Consider the following 21,327-nt stretch of genomic DNA (forward strand, 5'->3'; position numbering starts at 1 on the left):
CGTTCTCTTCATCTTGGCTGATATTGGTGTTGTAAACATGCAGAGGTTCGGGGGTGATCCAAGCATCCTTCCAGAACCGAGTTCCTTTACCACTCCGCATAATGTGTTGTAAATTCGCTACAACTAAGGGCATGGCAGCCGTGATGCCCCTCCACACATTTGAAGATCCATTCTTGGAATGGAACATGTTAATACCATGTTCACCTCTAGCATATTTCCCTTTAAGAATTTTGCTCCAAAGGGTTGTTCTATCAGTCAACATTTTCCACCCTAACTTAGCCATAAAAGCAAGATTAGTATCTTTAGAGGACCTGAGGCCAAGACCTCTCATTTCCTTTGGTTGGGTCACTTTGTCCCAACGAATAAGATGCGATTTTCTATTATCATCCGTATTTCCCCAAATAAATTTCCTGGTTCTTTTATCAATTGCTTCCCAAATTCTTGCAGGCAGGTAAGTGGTTTGCATGGTGTAGTAAGGTATGGCTTGGAGGACCGATTGAGCAAGAACATGGCGTCCCGCTAGAGTGAGAAACTTAGCTTTCCAGACGTTTAGTCTTGCATCAATTTTATCAAGAATGGGGGCATACAGGTTAATGGTAGTCCTCCCATGAAACGAGGGAACTCCGAGGTACTTTCCTAGGTTTGGAGTAACTGGAATCCCCGCAATTGCACTTATAGCATTCGTTTCTTGGCTGGTGACGTTTTTTGAGAAAAAAATCTGAGACTTATTGAGGCTAATTCTCTGTCCTGAAGCTTTGCTGAACCTCTCCAAGCATTCTTTGATGATTAGAATTTGATCCTGAGTAGCTTCTGCAAAAAGGACCAAATCATCAGCAAAAAATAAATGGGAAAGGGTTGGGCCATACCTGTTGGTCTTTAGACCTTTCCATCGCTTAATTTGAATTTGCTCTTTAATAATATGGCTAAGGCGTTCCATGCATAGGACGAAAAGGTAAGGAGATATTGAATCCCCTTGTCATATGCCTCTGCTAGGGTTGATCCAATCTAGTTGATCGCCATTCCAGAGGATACCAAGTCTCGGAGTTTCAACACAATGCATAATGTTTCTGACCTAGGTCTCATTCATACCAACTTTTTGGAGGGTGTCATGGATGAAGTCCCAGTTGAGTCTGCCGTAAGCTTTTTCAAGATCCACTTTTAAAATCATATAGCCTTTCTCACCCTGTCTCGTTCTCATGGAATGGAGTACTTCTTGGTACACAAGAATGTTATCCACAATCTGTCTCCCTGGGACGAAGCTGCTTTGCTCAATGCCAACCACATCTCTTAAGAATGGTTTAATGCGATTAGTCATTGCCTTGGTAATAATTTTGTAGAGAACATTACATAGGCTGATTGGTTTGAATTGGCTAGAACTGGCTGGGCAAGCATTCTTAGGGATGAGAGAAATGAGAGTGTCGTTCATCCCTTTCTCCAGCCTTCCATTTTCAATAAAATTCTTTACTTTCTTGTAGACGGAAGTGCCTACAATGTCCCAGGATTTCTGATAAAAACAAGCATGAAAACCATCGGGACCCGGGGCTTTTAACGGACTCATTTCAAAAAGGGTTGTTCTTATTTCATCAATAGTAAAATCCTTGTTGAAATTGCTCCAAAGGTCATCCGGAATAGTTGGAAATGTGCCACCATTCAGCGGAACAGTTTCCTGATCCGAATCCTTTGTAAAGAGGGAAACAAAGAAGTCCCTGATTGTATCTTTTTCCTCCCTTAGACTATGTACGTGAGTGCCGTCCTCATTAAATATCCGATTGTGTTTCTTTTTGGCTTTGCAGATTTTTGCAGCAATGTGGTAGAACTTAGTATTTCTGTCACCTGAATTGATCCATTCTTCTCTTGACTGTTGCCCAGCTTCAAGGCTTGGATTGAAAGCAATATCAAACCTAGCAGAATAAATAACGATGATATTGATCGACCTACCATGTTTGCTGTCATTTTATGGTGGATATAGAGGTGGCGCAACAATGGTGTATTCAAGGGAGAAGAAACTGATCCTAGTAGAAAGATTGTTACACTACTGGAAGCGGCAAAGGAAATCAATTCTGCGTCTGACCGTAAGCAAAGGGATAGCTCAAACATCCATATGCGCAACTCTGTCAACCCCCATTGGAATCACTCCAATAACCATGAGTGGACGCTAAATGTAGATGCGAGTGTAAAAATTTCATCTCAAAAGGCAGGTTATGGCGGCATTCTCAGAAATGCCCTTAGCGAGTAGATGGGAGGTTTTATTGGCAAATCCAACCATAGCGATGCAACTCTGGTGGAAGCCGAAGCCATTTCCAGAGGTTTAAAATGGGCCTGGGAGTATGGAATTAGAGACATCGAAGTTCAGTCTGATGCTAAGCAGGTGACGAACTGGATATCAAATGGCATTGAGTTATGAGGACCAATGAGCGGCTATGTTGAAGATATAAACATGTGGATGAACAAAAACTGGAAAGCCTCCATCCGGAATATCTATCGTGAGCAGAATGTTTGTGCCGATGCCCTTGCCAATATGGGTGCGAATCTAAATGTGCACTGGCGCAAACTTGAGCGGTGCCCTCCCATCTTGGAAGATCTTGTTGATCATGACCATCTCTGGGCGAGCTGGCCTAGAAGAAGTAGCAGTTAGCTCTCTCTTTTTTCGGGGTACCCCCTCCTTGTCCATCAAAAAAAAAAAAAAAAAAGCAAGGACGTGGGGAGCTTGGAATGCACCTTTGCCTATTTCCTTAAGCATAAAGTCAAGTTCAATTTGCCCGCCCTTATGTTGAAACACATGGAATTCTGTAAATCTAGCAACCGGCTTAGCTTACCCTACGGGATGATCCTAAGTTGGATCATGGAAAGAAAAGGGGTGGACCTAAGCCACACGGAAGCCAAACCCGTGAGTGGGATGGTTTTAAATGCCCAGAACCTCCGTCGCAATGACATCTACCATGTCGGAGAGGGACAGTACATCACCCTCGAGGAGGTTTGCCTGAAACCCACAGAAGAACGACGAATGCTGGTTGACCAGTTGGAAATCTCTAACAAGAAACTGACACGGGCAATGCAAGAATGTGGAGAACAAGAGGAATAGGAAGAAGACAGCGAACCTAACCCGCCTGCACCCGCACAAGAAAGAGGAAACATGGAGGGCCGAGATGAGAGGTCCACCAATGAGCGCATCCTCGTGCAGCTCACCAGGCAGAACCGGATTATGGATGACGGGTTCTCATCCCTAATTCTCGCAACAAACTCATTAGACCGGAGAGTTGCTGCAATCGAGGCCATGTTGGGCACATGCGGGGCGTCAAGCTCGAGAGAAGAAAACCAAAGACCCAAACATTCCATACACTACTTGCCGCCAACCTAACAAAAATCCACTCTACCCCCAGCAAACGACACGTGGAGCCGCATTTCCTAAATCAGGAAGCTGAATGCGTGACGTCCAGGGGCGATAGAATGGATCCATGCACAGGATTCAGGGACGAAGCCTCTTGTAAGGGGGAGAGGGTGTAACACCCCGTGTTACGGCCTCTAACCCAGACTAATTATTTAATTGCTTACCATTAAAAAAGGTTTAAATTCCCTTAATTAATTAAGAAGGGTCCACCAGGGATCATGGACCCTTATCCTTAAACCAAACCCTTAGTCCTATAAGGAATAGAATAAGTGAATCCTTACCATTCAGACCTTAGTTAGGACTCTTAAATATATATAAGGACCTAGGCGGCACCTAGAAATCCCACCACAATAGATTCCACCACACAAGAACCCCAGGAATTCCCCTGTCACCAAACGTATGAGAAATCACGAGGAGATCTTAGAGAAAGAACCTTAGTAGCCAAGGATTCTAATTAAAGCTAAGAGGTAACCCATGTCTCAACAAAACCTATTTTCCTTGCTATAATCTTTTTCATTGGCTCCTTTGATATATATGATTCTGTATTCGAGTCTTGATAAGGCTTTGCCTGAGATTGATATGGTGTTTATGAGATAATCTTGATGTTTATGTGTTAATCTTGATGCTTATGTGATAATCTTGATGTTCTTGATTCTATGATAAATTATATAAATGATCTTGTGTTTTAATTATGACTAGAGCCCTAGGGTTATAACATGGATTTCGTATTGTGTTATTCTTGGTATGTTTGGGTGGGATTTTGCATGTTCGGGTGTTGAGTCTTGGCATGTTTAGGAGTCGTGTTAGGATGTATTTGGTGTGATTCTTGGGTTAAATTCGTTACTTGAATATGTGGTGTCGTCGTTTGTGTTTGAATGTGTCTGGACATGGTTTCGGGTTCCACGAAGGATCCCGGGACCAAAATATTACATAGGAGTCAGTGGGGGATAGGTGGGGGCAGGGGTACCCGCCACCTACCCGCTACCCGTGCCCTCCTTCCAGCGGGCAGCCGGCGGGAAGGCGACTGCCCGCCGGGCACCCGCTGGCTTATGGTTCGTCGTCGACGGGTAGCCAGCGAGTGGCCCTCCACCCGCCAGCCACCCACTGGAATTTCGGTACGAGTCGTGATATTTTTCCCCATTTGATGTTTCCCCGTTTCCCGTGGTGTCCCGTTGTACCCCGTTTGTCGTATGTGAGTCTAGTTTGATGTATCGGATATCGTTCTTAGGATGAAAGAGTCTTGTGTATTGCATGCTAGTTGAATTGGTATCTCGTTGGCCTAGGAAGAAGGTGCAGTGTATGATCCCTTAGGAGTGTCGTGAGTAGTTTGATGTGGTTTGTTAGGTATGAGTTATATTAGGATAAGTGTTCCCCGATGATTCCCCCTCCTTATGTGTTAATGTGGGTTGCATGTTGCTTGGCCTCTGTGTTAATTGTGCATGATACCCCAATTGGTTGCGATCAATTGGCTATAATGACCATCTGATGGGTTGAGAACCGTCAGGTGTTAACCCGACCGGTTGCATCGGTCAGCTATACAGGCAGTTGGATGGGTTGAGAACCATCGGCTGTTATATATATATATATATATATATATATATATATATATATATATATATATATATATATATATATATATATATATGGCTGCGGTCCATAATCTGGTTGCGATCAGATATACATGATAATAGGGCTACGGTCCACCGTTTGGTTGCGATCAAACGTTATGATATAAATGAGCTACGGTTCATTGATTGGTTGCGATCAATCTCCTTGTGCTGCGGTACAAGTAAGGTGCTGTGGGGCCATGTCAGAGCTATATGCACTGACACTTCGTGTATGTGCACGTGAAGGGTCATGCGGCACCACCAAATATGTATACGTGTTTTATTGTTGATTGTGACTGAAATAGTGATTAAATATTGATATGATTGATATGGAATAGTCTTGTGACCTTAGGGTGCATGCTATAACCTTTATGTGTGTGATAAAGTATATTGAATGTGTCTGCCCATGCTTGATTGAGTCTACTCTCGATTTTAAATTAGAGTTTAATAAGTATATATGTATTCCGGCTTCAAAATGATTTTCCTTGTATATCTACCTATATTGTACTTATCGCGTTGGAGTGGGTTACCAGCATTATTCGCTAAATATATATATTTGACTTTCAGGCACAGATGAGTAGCTCCGGAGTGCGCTAGTCGGACCCGTGAACCTAGCTAGATTAGTTCTTTTATCGGCCTGTGTGACCGAAACCATTACAAATTTGACACTTATGTGACCGAAATCATTACAAATTTGACACTGTTAATCATAACATCGAAAACAGTTGGCTCCTGTGTGACCGAAACCATTACAAATTTGACACTGTTCATAACAGCACAGAAAACCATTGGCTTTCGCTTGACCAAAATCATCACAAATTTGACATTGAACATTAAAACAATTTCGTCCGCCACGCTGCTGACCTCGAAAAATTCTAGATTCACTGCCTCGCCGCATGATTTTAAAAATTGTTTGCCGAAGATGGTAGACAATTCAAGCAGCTATCCTTGAAATTCACCCGTTGTGCTATTGAGCATGTGGACCAAAGGGACGTATGTAATTGAAATTATGATCTCTAGAGTTTGGAAATGTATGGGAATGATGAACTGATTGGGATTGGCCGCAGGGCTTTGCGGATTGGCAAATCTTAAACAAAAAAAAAAAAAATTGTACAGAGGAATATATATATACAAGAGGAATTATAGGAAGATTAGGATTGGGAGTCATAATGTGACTCAAATACAAAGAGGTCTAATAGGTGTAACTTAATTAACCGACTTCCTTTGAGTGTAGATACGAAAAGGACATGCTTGCATTTATATGTGCACCACTGGAAAGAGAAAGAGATAGATAGCGAAGAAAGGAGATTGTCATATGTCCCCGAGGGAAGCGACCATGTTTCTGAAGGCGATGGGGTACCCCTCCACGACAAAAATATACATTTTGCAGGATAAATTTATGGTAACAACAGCATGGATGCATTCCACTTAGAATACCTTTACGTGGTTTCACACTCAACACTCGCAACAGAGCAGGAGTTGGAATCTTTCACGCCATATAAAAAATCAACATAATCCAGAAATACGTAAAAGAAAATTGAATTTTTCTGGAGAAAAAAAGTGACAAAAACAGCAAGTTAGATTAAAAAAAAACAAAAAAAAAAAAAAAACATGTTAGTATTTTATTTTTATTTTATTTTGCCATGTAAGCAAATTAGATGGGTTACTTGTTAGAAACTTGCTAAAAATGATAAATAAAAAATAATTGGAATATAATAATCTAGATGGATCATATTTTAATTCATAGTGCTAAATAGACAATCAATATTAATACATGGATGTGCCTATTTTACCCATCTGCCTACTTTGGTGTGTTGTTTAGAGATTACTCTGTCAAGTCTTTTAAAAATCTAATATTTAAAAAAATTGTATAGTCACCGCTGGAAATCTCGCTATTTCCGTCCAACATTTCCGTCCAACCGTAAATTGATCGGTATTTTAATAAAAATTTCAACTTTTTGTCGCGGAAGATAGGTGGACGGACAGTTGATCGGAAGTTCCGTCCAACGTGCGAATGTTGGACGGAAATTTCGTCCAACATCCACTGTTGGAAAGAAATTCTGTCCAACTTGTAGTGTTGGTTGGTAAACTCAAATTAACTAATAGGTAAAAATTAAAAGTGATAAGTATTGTAATTTCCATCCAGCAACATGTTGAACGGAAAATTAAATATTTTAACCTTCTCTTCGTTTTTCTCAGTTGAAGTGTCGAAGACTCTCCCTAATTTCCTCCCATACAAGATTACCGCTCAAACGCTCTGACTCCACGGTTTCATTGCGACAGAGGTCGTTAACCGCTCAAACGCTCTCCAAAAGATCCGCCGCGGCCTGGGGATGACGGCACGATGCTCCGCCTTCAGATCTGTCTCAAAGGTAACGATATATTTTTCATTTTCTTTTGCTTTTTTCTTCAAATAGATCTCAGATCTATTTTCTCCGTCAGAATAGCATCCACCGCCGGCGGGAGCAGCAGCGGCGAGGACTTCAAGCCAAAAATGGCGAGTAGGTCAGTCTTTATTTTATTTTTATTTTGTTCATACTAGATTGCTAGGGTTTTTTTCATTTTTAAATTCTTTCTCGCATTTCCCAAGCTACACCATCAAAGTTTCGCTTCCTCCAGGTCATCTCCTTCAATTTATCCATAAATTATTTAACATTCTGTGCTTTTTTGTTTGTCCCCCCCCCCCCCCACCCCCCCTTAATTTCGATTTTACGCTTTGTTAAACAATGCTCGTATTCTTGCTAGCTATGTCTTTAAATTGTAGCTGAAGGAACTGGATTCTTCTTATTTGCTGTTTAAATAATAATTTACACGTAAATTTTACAGTTCTAATGTGAGTTTTTTTACGAAGATTACTTAGCAAGTTCGTTAAAGTATTGATTGGTCGAATTATCAGAGGCTATACTTGGTTTGTGATTCATAATTTATGCGGTGGAGTTGTTGGATTAGGTTTGCTACGGTGGACTTCTAGTGATTTGAAAGTTGGAATATGCTGGTGCAAGGGAAGTGAATTGGATATATTGCTCTTTTGCTGTTACACTACTTAAAATTTGCTCCTCAAATTAGATTGAGAATTAAGATAGTGGTGCTAGATTTTGAGTGGAATGGAAACTTGAAAATAAAGAAGTTGTAATTTGTTTTAGTGATCTGTTAAAATTATCTAAACTAGAATTAAGATAGTGGTGCTAGATTTTGAGTGGAATGCTATTTTCATAATGAAGTTTTTGCCTCAGTGAATTGACTTGGAAAGTGGCGGATGTCTTTTGCTTACTGCTTTCTTTTTGTTAGATATCTTTTGCTTCCTTATTTTAGTGCTTTTTTACTCACTCTACTAGCAATTATGCCCTTAACTATTGAGTTATAGAATTAGGAAAGTGGCCTAGTTGATTATTTTTTGTTCTGCAATGGATGTTTTTGTGTGATTGTGAATGGGAGATCTTTTAGCTCAAGGTTCACAATTTTCTCTAAAGGATGTTGAAATGGTGTTTGCTGAAATTGACCTAGATGCAGTATGGTGCAAACCCTTAACTGCTCAAATAAATGTGTTTTTTCTTTTCATCTAGCAATTCTAGTTCTGGTTTTTTGCTCCCACTTTCAGGTGGTGCAGATAGTTCCACTGCTGAGCAAGCTTCTGACAGCCTCCGAGCTTCATACATTGCCATTGCAGGTGGGAGTTTCATTTTGTTCAGTACATGAGATTCATACTACATATCTTTGTGATAGTGTCTCTCAAATAGTAATCTATTGATTTTTGTACGGAGTATTCTTATATGTTTGTTTTTATTTATTTATTTATATTCTTCCTAGTTGGTGAAGGTTTACACTTGATCAGTCATTGAAGAAGAAGGATGTGGAAGCTGCATTGATCAAAGCCATTGAAGTAATGACGGATATGAAGGCTTATTTGGATGTAGCGAGAATATTTAAGTAGTATATATTTTTAGGACCTTTTTTTTTTTTGTATGGTAATAGTCTATTGTTGGAATTATTATGAACATGATCATAATGTTGTTGTAAATAATTTTGATGTTTAAATATATTTTCAATTTGAAATTTGGTATGTTAATTAATTTGTTGATGACAAATAATTTATTAACAATAGGTATAAATAGAATTATGGTAATATAAAAAAATAAAAAAATTTCATATGATTTAGGATTTTCCTATCAACACTTGGAAGGAAAATAACAAAATATAATATGTGAGTTTTCTATCCAACGTTGGGTCGAAATTTCCGACCAACGCACGTAGTTGGACGGAATTTTCGACCAACACATGTAGTTGGAAGGAAGTTCCCACGTTTTAAAAATGGTGGGTTACTTTCCGGAATTTCCGTTCAATTTTTGTTCGTTGGACGCTATTTCCGACCAAAAATTATAGTTGGACGGAATTTCCCACGGAGGTGTTTCCGAACATTCCTTTTGGTCGGTATGTTGGACGGAAACGTCATTTTCGACCAATATATCGCGTTTTTCGTCCAAAATTTGTTGAACGGAAAACGCGAGATTTCCAGCAGTGAGTTTTCAAAGTCTAAAGGGCGACTCGCCCACCTCCTCACAAGATTTTGTTTCACATTTGGGACCATAAACTTATTTTACATGCATGCATCATCCAAATTTATTTTATGCTATTATTCCTAACAATCTATTTAGCTCTATCTAGCTAGACCTCACCAAGGCAAATTTTACTATGAAACATGGTCCAAAATGGTGTCGTTTCTTTGACTCATTCCGAACAATTAGTTATGTTTGTATAATATATGTAGTTTCATCTTATATACATCTTATTACAATGAGACATGTTACTGAATTTCATTTTATACACAATATAGTCTTATTACAACACCACTAATTCAACTACAGTTTCAACTGTAGTTGAAACTGTATTTTATATACATTGTAGTCTAATTCAACTACAGTTTCATTGAACAACATACACTCAAATATGTGAAACTGTTATTCAATTTTATTTTATATACATTGTAGTTTCATTACAATACAACTAAAGTATCATTTTGATATAACTACAATTTCATTTGACAATATACACTCAATATATGAGACATGTTATTTGGTTTAACTTCTTTTTATACATATGTACTGTAGTTTCATTTTAGCAAAAACTAAAGTATCATTTTAATATAAGTACAATTCTATTTGACAATATACACTTAATATGTGAGACATATCATTCAGTTTCTTTTTATACATACTATAGTTCTATTTTAACAAAACTAAAATATCATTTCAATATAACTATAGTTTTATTTGACAATATACACTCAATATGTGAGACATGTTATTCAGCTTCATTTTATACATACTGCCGCTACATTTTAACACAACTAAAATATTATTTCAATTCAATTACAGTTTTATTTGATAATATACACGCAATATGTAAGACAAATTATTTAATTTCATTTTAGATACATTGTAGTTTTATTTTAGGGAAAATGACATTTTTTCCCCTTTTGTTATATACTTATAGCACTTTTTCCCCCTAAATTATTTAAGTGGCAGTTTCCCCCCTGATATATTAAATGGACATATTTACCCTTAAAATAAATATTTCATTTATTTTTATTCTCCAACAAATTATAACCACGATTTGAAAAAATGAAATACATTAATTGTTGAATTTAGAATATTTTAAAAATAAAAAAATAAAATTTTAAAAGAAAATTTGAACCAATCGTTCAAATTGGATCCGAAATCGTGAACCGACGTTTCAAATAAAAATCAAATCGCGATTATATATACTTATATGTGAGAGTAGATATAAATGCGAAAAAAAATATACACTATTTGCAAATATTATAATTCTAATTTTAAGATATTGCTAGTAGTTGTTCCGATTTGAACCTCCGGTTCACGGTGCAGGATCCATTTTTTTCCAGTTCACGATTTTAATAAACCGAAACCCAAATATTGGGTTATGTTATGAATCATAACCGAAATTTTTTAATTTGATTGCTATAGTGTTCGATTCAGTTCGATCCGAACCGTGGTCATCCTTACGTATAAGCAATAATTTGTTGAAAAAGATAAATAAATAAAATATTTATTTTAAGGGTAGAAATGTCCATTTAATATTATCAGAGTGAAAACCCGCTACTTTTATAATTGATGGGGCAATTGTGAATGCATGAATAACTTAGGAGGAAAAAATGCTATAAGTATATAACACAGAGGTAACAAGTGTCATTTTCTCTTTATTTTATTATAAACTAACATATAAAAAATATAAAATTTATTAAAATTTAACGGCGACCACGCTATTTTCGAACCATGGTCAACATCCGTTCACCAATGGGTCAATTGTCCTTGGCTACCGGGCCCGGATTTCTTGACCGTTCGACTTAGCTTGCCCGCTATCAAGACGGGTCAATGGGTCATATTAATTCCATTAAAATGTTTTTAAAGAAAATTATTTTCTTCCACATGAATATAGAGGTACCCTTGGGTCAAATAGAGTATTGCACACAATAATTCAATTAGGCCACAGAACCTAAAAAATTAACAATTGGGTCCCTATACTAACTAATTTCAAACAATTCTTTCAATTTGTAGATTTCCAACAGGTCAACAGGTCATCCTCCCAAATTAATTATTTTTTAAAAAATAAAATTTAAAAAAAAATAAAAAAAAATAAAAACAAAATCCTGCCGGAGACGAAGAAACTGTCTCCGGCCGGCTTCTTCGTCTCCACTGCCGGAAACGAAGAGTTTCTTCGTCTCCGGCCCGATTCTTTTTTTATTTTTTATTTTTTTAAATTTTAATAATTAATTTTAAAATTTTATTTTTTAAAAAATAATTAATTTGGGATGATGACCTGTTGGAAACCTTCAAATTGAAAAAATGGTTTGAAATTGATTAATTTAGGGACCCAATTGTTGATTTTTTGAGTTCAATGACCTAATTGCATTATTATGTGCAATTTAATGGCCTATTTGACCCTTATTCCTAATTTAAATTTAAGAGTTTTTTTTTTCTTCTTAATATGCTTAATATGCTAAATATGCAATGTTATTTATTACATTTGGGTGGCGTAATAAGCGTTTTGGCCAAGTGTAATTAACTATGTAAGCGGCATAATTTACTGCTTAATAATGTAGTCAACGTTGCATACATATGATTTTACAAATTAGGAACAGTAAAAAGTTTGACAATTTTACTTGGGACCCAGTGTCGTGATTTAATGCTCAATACGTGCCTAAATCTTTGATAATATACTTACTATTGTAACTTTTGTGCATTATATTCTTCCCATTTAATTTCCTTTCATATGACTTTAATTAAGCATATTCCTGCAAAGACTTGTTTGGTCACTTACATTTATTTTTGTATCCATTGTCTTAACTTTTAAAAAGTTAATAGAACCCAGGAATAAAAATTTACATGCATCTCATGAATATTCATTCTTATTCATTGTCCCCAAAAGGTTGAATTCTCAATTCAAAAGCTCCCTACATCCCGGTTCGATAAAGTATCTGGAAAGATGTAAATCATGGTAACTCAGTTTAATACAGAAGTTAGATTTTTGCTTATTGTGCACAAGGAGTCCCTCTTCCTCACTTTGAGAGGTTGCTCCCGCACTGCTGCTACTGATAATACTCGATCTCGGATCATTAGTCTCAAATTTCATCCACGCGGACTACTCATTCTTATTCATTTCATCACTATAAGTGATATGTCAAGTTTGAATATAATTTATATATATTTGTACTCACTAATAGACCGTACAGTTGATTTTACGGATTTTATAAAGTATTTATATATAATAACACTTACGATGTATATATATATAATAAAAAGTTAATATAATTCACTATCTCATGAAGTCATGATCATATTTTAAAATTTTGTGATGTTATATTAAGCCAAATGTTTTACTTGACTAGATTGCCCAATGCTAAACGATGAACAATAACACATGATTTGTACATGCATGGTTAAACTTCAATTCTTAAACCCAACCGTCCACCCATGCCTATAAATACCATTTTTTCTTCTTCAACTTCTCATCACTCCTCTCGCTCACTCTCTCTCTCTCCAATACATACAATCTATCATCATACACATACAAACATGGAAGTCTCCAAGCTTTGTTTCTCACTTGTCTTCACCTTCATTTACGTAACATTTGCATCAGCAGCCAGTGGTAGCTACAATGTCCAGAGCTATGGAGCAAAACCCGACGGCAAGACTGACTCCACCAAAGCGTTTGTGGGCGCATGGGCGGCGGCGTGTGCCTCCACCGCTCCGGCCACCATTTACGTGCAGGCGGGAAGGTTCTTGGTTGGGAGTGTGAGTTTTGGGGGGCAAACATGCAAGAGCAATGCCATTTCATTTCGAATGGATGGCACGCTTGTGGCTTCATCTGACTACAATAATGTAGTTGGAAAGAGTGGTAATTGGATCAAATTTGAAAAGGTCACCGGAGTTTCTATTTCCGGCGGAACCCTAGATGGTCAAGGCGCTGCTCTTTGGGCATGCAAAAACTCCGCCAAGAATTGTCCAGACGGAGCTACGGTATGGAATCTTCAATATTCATATATATATGAGCACTATGTATGCACAAATGTACTATCACGTGTTCATAATGTACTTGTTGTGGTACATTTCTAACACCACTCAGTAAAATACACTCTAACAGTGTATTTCTGAACATGTAATGATGTATTTGTGTATAGGGCCGGATTTTAAGCTGTGCAAGCTGGGCTACCGCACAGGGCCCCCAATTTTAGAGAGGCCCCAAATTTTAGAGGTCCAATATTTAATTTTTACATAGTTTAGAAATAAAAATTAAAAGTTTTCAATTGAATTAAAAAGGTTTTGTGAAGAGGTGGTGAGAATATGTATTTATTGTATTTTAACTTGGAGGTCAAAGGTTCGAAACTTGCATGTATTGATTTTCAAAATTGTGATTTTGTAGGCCACATTTATTTATTAGAACAGGGCCACAAAAACTTCAAATACGGCCCTGTTTGTGTATACATAGTGATGCAAAACGGTACGACTGCACGGGAAGCAGTAGTTGCATATAAACCAATTATATATATATATATATATATATATATATATATATATATATATATATATATATATATATATATATATATTACATACTATTTCTTTCTGATACCCTAACTTGGATCTGGTAAATATATACGTACCTACGTACAGACACTAGCATTTTACCACTCAAAAAACGTTGTTATCGACGGACTCCGTTCACAAAACAGTCAGATGTTTCACATTCTAATTTACGACTGCCACAATGCCAAATTACAAGATGTGACAATGTCAGCCCCCGAAAATAGTCCCAACACAGACGGAATCCATATTCAGTTGTCGACAGGTGTAACAATCTTTAATTCCCACATCAGTACCGGTGACGACTGTATCTCCATTGGTCCTGGCAACTCCAACCTGTGGATCGAAAATATCGCCTGTGGCCCAGGCCACGGAATCAGGTCAAAGGCCCGCATTCTTAAACTATTATTTTTTGTTTTTTATGCCATTGCGCATGGCGGCCTTATAGTTGATGATAATCTTAAGGATTTTTAATTATGTTGTTTGTACAGCATTGGGAGTCTAGGTCAGGAAGAGCAGGAGGGTGGAGTACAAAATGTGACAGTACAAACTGCTACTTTTACTGGCACTCAAAATGGGTTAAGGATTAAAACATGGGCAAAGCCAAGCAATGGATTTGTAAAAAATGTTGTTTTCCAACACGCAGTTATGTCTGACGTACAAAACCCCGTCATCATCGACCAAAATTACTGTCCTAACCACCAAAATTGTCCTCATCAGGTATGGTCAATCATGCATATTCCTACTTATCTTCCAGCACCATCTGGTTTTCAGATCAGAACCTTAAAAACGACGAAAACAGAAAATGAAATCCCCGATCCTTTTCCGATGCTAATTAAACATCGCATGTTTTGTGATTCAATATCTCAGGACTCGAGCGTGAAGATAAGTGAGATAAAGTACGAGGACATACATGGTACATCAGCAACTGAAGTGGCGATGAAGTTCGAGTGCAGCAAGACACAACCCTGCAGTGGCATAACGTTGGACGATGTAAACCTGACATACAAAGATCACCCGGCTCAAGCCTCCTGCTCTAATGCCGGAGGGACGTCTTCCGGTTTAGTTACACCGGCAAGCTGCCTCTAGGCGGTTTCAGATGGTTGTATTGAAGAAGATATATATATATATATATATATATATATATATATATATATATATATATATATATATATATATATATATATATATATATATAATTTGTTGCTTATTATTAGTTTAGGCTTGCTAATTGGCGTCTGATGATCGAGTTTGCCTGATTTGGCCTTAGCTTGCTACAAATGTAATACTACATACATTTGCTTTTTGATTGATTCAAAATTTGGAACCTAGCACTTCTAATTGGGATTAGAAATTTATATTTTATCTCATACGTTTCTAAATTAGGATCATAATTTCAATAATTTAAATAAATTTGTAGTCAACATACACTTTGACATCCAAATACATGTAATATTAGCGGCAAAATTGAATTTCCATCTTTTATTATTATTACTACTAGTTTTACATGTGCAAATGGGTTAATGCCCAGTACTTATATTTAAAAAAATATTTGAAAGTATATCAATAACGCAAGGTTATATAGGAGAAGTTCAAAATTGAATGTCAAATTTGCTTATTTAAATACTGATGGATATATTATGCTCGGAGCGAACCGACTCGGAGAGGTGGAGCAAACTGACCCATAGAGGTGGAGCAAGACCCGGGGCCCCGACCCATAGGGCCTCGGCCAGAGCAGCTGCCGACCTCAACCTGGAGAGGTCGGCCGTGGAGAGGTCGGCCATAAAAAGGGTCGACCTGGAACCGGTCAAAGGGACGCGGTCAACGCGGATCCAACCACCCCCCGCCTTAGGGGGTAGCGGTTAGGGGTAGGGGTTGTATAAAAACCCCCCACCTTGTCTCACTAAGACATGTTCTATATATTCTACATCTATTCTACACACTTCATTCCTGACACACGACTTTATAGCTATTATTGTCAAAATCAAGCCCTGTAATAGCTTATTAGCGATACTTAATACAATATACGGTCCCCGCAACCTACGGTCCCTGCGACCTTACGATATCCTTGCGTTACATCTATGTATTTCATATCACGTTCTTATCCGGATTCATTGATTCGGGTCTACCCCGGGTTAATTAAATCCATCATTGGTGCTCTTGTTGAGAGCTGTTGTACCAGCTCAAGCACGTTCTATATTCAGTGGTCTACCGCGACCAACTACCATGACAAGATCGAGATCCAACTCTCGCCAGACCAACAATTCCCGCGGCACCCAGCTCGCCGCAACCGGGAACGGCCTCAACGGGGTCCCCAGCCTTCAGTCGACCGCCTCTGTCAGGTCGGGGAGAGACATGAGGGATCGTCTTACCAACCACCGCAGCGGTGGTGCTCCACCTCCCGCCGCCCCTATTCCGGACCTAGCCCTCATCCGGGAGGGGGTGGCGATCTTCGAGCAAGCCTCCATGGCGCTAGCCCGGATCGTGGAAGGCCTCCGAGCAAGTGTGCCTGCCGACCCAAGCGTCAACCGAAGGGTGCCGGCCCCACCTCCACCTCCCCCACGGGGGCGCAGTGGTCCAAGCGCCCGACCACCCCAGGCACCCGTCACCCAGGAGGAGGTCAATTCACCCCGCCGGACGCACACACGAGGAGGAGGTGACTCACGACACGAGCGACGTCATGAAGTCGATGGACGGAGGTCAGACCAAACCAGGCCTGCCCTGGAAAGGTTGGGCGACCGGGTGCCAGCCCGTGAAAGGTTGGGCCCACGGCCAGCAACCAATGGGCCTCCAACAGTGGAATCATGCTCCCCCAGGCCACCATGCCGTCGATCTGTCACCCGGAGGTCTTCAGCTAGTCAAATCTATTATTTAGCATTATTTAATTATTGTGGATGTGGTTAATTAATGGCGTATGCTCAGCTTTATTTGGGGAAAGTTGGTTGAATGGAAATTTGTATAAAAGGATGGGTTTTTATATCACTTTACTTCACGGATTTCAGAGATACTAGTCAGAGGAAAATTCTATTTATATTACATCTATTTATCAGATTATAATATTGTTATGAAGTGGTGATCTCGCTGGACCAAACGGCCAGGAGGCAGGGTCAATAGTATTAGCGCCTGAAATAGAAGTTGGCATGCACGCACCTCTCCCAATTAGATGTTGTGAAGATTAAGAGTTAGTTGGTGTGGCTAAGGCTGTGTATACTCAAAACCCCTTTGTAATCTATGTGAACATCTAGTGGATTGGGCTAACGTGAGTTGCCCTGCAAACGTAGGAGGTTTCGCTCCGAATTGCGTGATCAATATATGTGTTCCTGTTTTTATTTCTTACCTTTAATTCGTTATTTGTTCCTTCAAAATTGACATAATTAATGGTACGATAATTCCACCTTTAAAAATCAAGTAGAAATTTAGAACTTAACTTGCATTCAAGACTCACGGTACAATTTCATTTGGTATCAGAGCCCGGAGACTTAATTTATTAGTCTATCGATTTGGCTATTCGGTGTCTCTTGAACTCAAGCTTTCAGCGATTTTTAGTTTTATTTGTTCTTTTATTGCGGTGTTTAATCTCAAGGTCTGTTAAGTGTTTCAGGATGGATCGATATAAGTCTCCTCCCTAGTTAACAGGTGACAACTACGCCTATTAAAAAGCCCGCACGAGAACTCATCTTAAAGCACAAGGAGAACTCGTTTGGCGTTCTGTTTTAACAGGGTGGACACATCCTACCAAGGCTGAAGCTACTCCAGAGGATCCCCCATTGACAAAACATGAAACTGAATGGACTTAAACTGAAATAACCAATGTTGTATATAATGATAAAGCACTTGACACGATTTATTCATTAATGCATGAAAGCTGATTCTCTTTGGTTACATGTCTTGATTCGGCAAAAGTTGCATGGGAGATACTTGAAACAACCTACGAAGGTACAAGTTCAGTTAAGCAATCGAAACTGCAACTAGTCCAGTCTGAATTTGAGGAACTCTGAATGCATGAGGATGAAACCATTATAAGTTTTCATGGTCGTGTCCAAGAATTGGCCAATCGTGCAACCGTGCTTGGAAAACCCTCCTCCCAACCAAAGCTGGTCAAGAAGATCCTAAGGTCACTACCACCGCGATTCAGGATGAGGGTAACTGCTATCTAAGAACATGATGGTTAGGAAAATAAGTTAGTGACTCAATTAATGGGGAATCTGCAAACATATGAAAGGAAATCCTCACTTATCACACCAAAAAGCAAAAAATCATTGCCTTTACCGTTGAAGAATAAGACCCTGCATCTGATCCAGAAGAACCAGGTGATGATCCATTTGTGTTTTTAACTAAACAATTTTCAGAAATTTTGAAACAGGTTTCACAAAATAATTCTCGAAATAACAAGTTTCAAAAAGTATCAAGCTCGAATGCATCAAAGAATGGTCCCAAATCTGACTCATCAAATTACAAGTTTTCTGCCTCTTGTCCAATCCATTTCAAAGACAAATCCAACAAGGGGATTCGGTGCTACGAGTGTGAAGGTTTTGGTCACGTACAAGCTGAATGTCCCACTTACCAAAGGCGAAAGAAGTCGATGTCAGTGGTAACCTAGAGTGACGATGAACCTGAGTCAGAAGCACTTGGATCTGATGCAGTGGAAATATCTGGAAATTTTGTAGCATTCACTGCCAAAACCACAGCACGTTCAGAACCTGGAGATGTGGCTGACTCAAAAAGAGGCGAATACAATTCAGCTGCAGATTTTGATTTACCTGCCTCATCTTATGAAGTAGAATATAAAATGTTGTACTCCAAATGGGAGGCCTTACTTAAAGCTAATCATTCCTTGTCTAGTTAAGTAGGGATAGTAGACAATTCTAGAAAAGTGTACAAGAATCAGGTAGCTGATAGGGATTTGTTTCTTAAAGCTGCTTTTGACCAAGAAGAGAAGCTGAAGCAGGAAGTTAAGGCGCTGAAACAGGAACTGAACACCCTCAAAAATCAAATTCAAATGATGGATACTACCTCGACTCTTAACAAAATTCTTGATTCAGGAAGGCAATCATCTACAAAATTTGGCCTAGGTTTCACCGATGGCAACAACAAAGACAAAACCGCCTTTGTTAAAGCTTATGGATCAGATCCAGAAGATATTCCTGAGTCAAGTTCAACGAGACAAAATCATGGTAAAGTATGGCAAAACAAACGTCTTTATAAATCTTATAAACCAATTTGTCATTATTGCAGGATTTGAGGCCACATTAGACCTGGATGTTTCTACTTCTACAAAGATCACAGGACTGAAAAATATATGCACAAGTATATTACACCGTTTTCTAAGCAAATTTGGGTTAGGAAAACAAATTTTGTCTCTCAGTCAATTCCTAAAGCATCTCAAGGATGGCAAAATGATAATTGGCAAACATGCTGATTAAGGATTGCAATTAAGAATAATAGGTAAATTTCTAATTTTATTTATTTTAATTATTTTATCTAATAAAATTTGCTATTGTTTCAGGTTATTATAATTTGAATTATTCAAAGGCAGTTTAATCCATTAGGAATTGAAATTTTATTTTTTTTCCTCTTCATTCAAATATTTCTTATCCTGCCTAAAATCTTGTAACCAAAATTTTGAAAACTCCTAAATATTCTAAAATTTGTCCCCTATTTTTTTTAAAGGGTTATTGAAAAAAATCTCCAAAAATATATCACCGCTTAGCCTAGCCCCAACGCCGGCCACTGCCTCTTTGCCAACCGCCATCGTCGGAATTTCAGCAGACCATGACACCTCCATCGCACAATTGCAACCGCCTGGAGTCACAACCACTGCCGCTATCGCCCAGTCGTAACAGTCCACTGTCATGCCACCTGCCCAGCAGCCTACTACCGATACTCAACTGCTGATCAATCGTCCTTGCCGCAACCAACATCAACCTTCCAGTCGCAGCCCACAAACAACTAGCAGCAGTCGCACCGTTCAGCCTGATTCAATCACGTCCGTGACCGCTACAGCTTTTGACATTGTACTTGTCGACCTCACGATCCCAGGCTGCCGGCGACATTGATGAACATCAGCCACCACCGCCATGCATTCTTCAGGTCAACCACAACACAGCATTCGGAGTTTTACATTCAACTAGAAAAGGCAAAGAATGATCAAATGCATAAGGGTTCTTGAGAAGTCTGCTCGTGCTCTATTTTTTTTTTCATCCAATTGGCCGATGATACGATTGAGTTCTCTTTTCAAACTATATGATCTCAAGCAACAAGAGGTGAAGCTTACTAAATCTGATTGATATGGAGGATGAAGAAGACATTGACAAGGAACAATTTCTCGCTGCTTTGACAGCTTCAAAACACTCAGGGATGTTGGTACACTCTATCTCTTCTCCTTTAGTTGGTATTACTTCAATACCTATTCTAGGAATCCTTTTTCTTCTCTCTCTATTTACCTGCAAGATTTTGTTGTTCACGTATGGCATTTATGCTTTCATTATCTACTCCTTTAAATGTACCTAAGATAAAAAAATTTTTGATATTATGTGCGTATATTTGTATTTGAACATGAATTATCCATTCCAATTTCTATATCTACATGTACCTCTGATTTGATGTCTGAATATGAAATTGCAAATTTTATGTCATTTATATTTGTTTCCTTGTGTTATTTATTTGGTCTGGTCATTATAGTGTTTGTTTTCGTTTGTATGCATTCTGTGCTAACTGTTATGAATCTGTACTTGAATCTACTCTATATAAATATGCTTACTTTTTGCTAATCTTCTTACTTTGTTTGACTCAAATTGAAAATTCCTGAATTTTTGTTGTTCTTTTGTGTTTTGCTGAGTTGTTTGCAAGTTGCATGTGCCTAGCTAGTTGTAAGTCTCTTGTTTCTATTTAGTTTGTGTAGGTTCATGTGGCAAAAATTATCCAAATAAGCAAAGAAATTATTATGGAATTGGTATCCCTACTACAACCTCAAGTAAATGGAAACTTACTCTAAGGTATGATGATATTGTGATGAAACAATCACAATGTACTATTTGAGGGGGGCTTGTTTATTTGGGTTATCATGTTATTTGGCTCATCTTATTATCTGGATTCTCTTTTTAATGGATTGTTGATGTTTCTTGACAGACTCGTTTTCGCTTACGGTTCTCTTTTATATAGCATTGTCAAAAGTGTATGTGTTCGGAGGTAGTGATGATGAATGGAAAGGTGTAAAATGGGGAGTGAGAACCAC

The 21,327-nt window shown here is 38.4% G+C and overlaps 1 protein-coding gene across 1 annotated transcript; it reads left to right on the forward strand.

Annotated features, from left to right (window-relative positions):
• Positions 1–13,052: 13,052 nt before the first annotated feature.
• On the forward strand, positions 13,053–15,424 carry LOC109179891 (polygalacturonase-like). Its single transcript, XM_019329367.1, has 5 exons — positions 13,053–13,529; positions 14,184–14,473; positions 14,585–14,813; positions 14,964–15,208; positions 15,280–15,424. The coding sequence occupies exons 1-4, from the start codon at positions 13,086–13,088 to the stop codon at positions 15,180–15,182; spliced, it is 1,182 nt and encodes a 393-aa protein (XP_019184912.1). The 5' UTR covers positions 13,053–13,085; the 3' UTR covers positions 15,183–15,208; positions 15,280–15,424.
• Positions 15,425–21,327: the final 5,903 nt, after the last annotated feature.

This window comes from Ipomoea nil, unplaced genomic scaffold (genome assembly GCF_001879475.1).
Source record: "Ipomoea nil cultivar Tokyo-kokei standard unplaced genomic scaffold, Asagao_1.1 scaffold0980, whole genome shotgun sequence".
Lineage (NCBI taxonomy): Eukaryota > Viridiplantae > Streptophyta > Magnoliopsida > Solanales > Convolvulaceae > Ipomoea > Ipomoea nil.

Coding starts and splice junctions, on each gene's coding strand:
- LOC109179891 (XM_019329367.1), top strand. CDS start 13,086: ATGGAAGTCTCCAAGCTTTGTTTCTCACTTGTCTTCACCTTCATTTAC. Junction 13,530..14,183: donor ATTGTCCAGACGGAGCTACG/GTATGGAATCTT, acceptor ACCTACGTACAG/ACACTAGCATTTTACCACTC. Junction 14,474..14,584: donor GGCCCAGGCCACGGAATCAG/GTCAAAGGCCCG, acceptor TTGTTTGTACAG/CATTGGGAGTCTAGGTCAGG.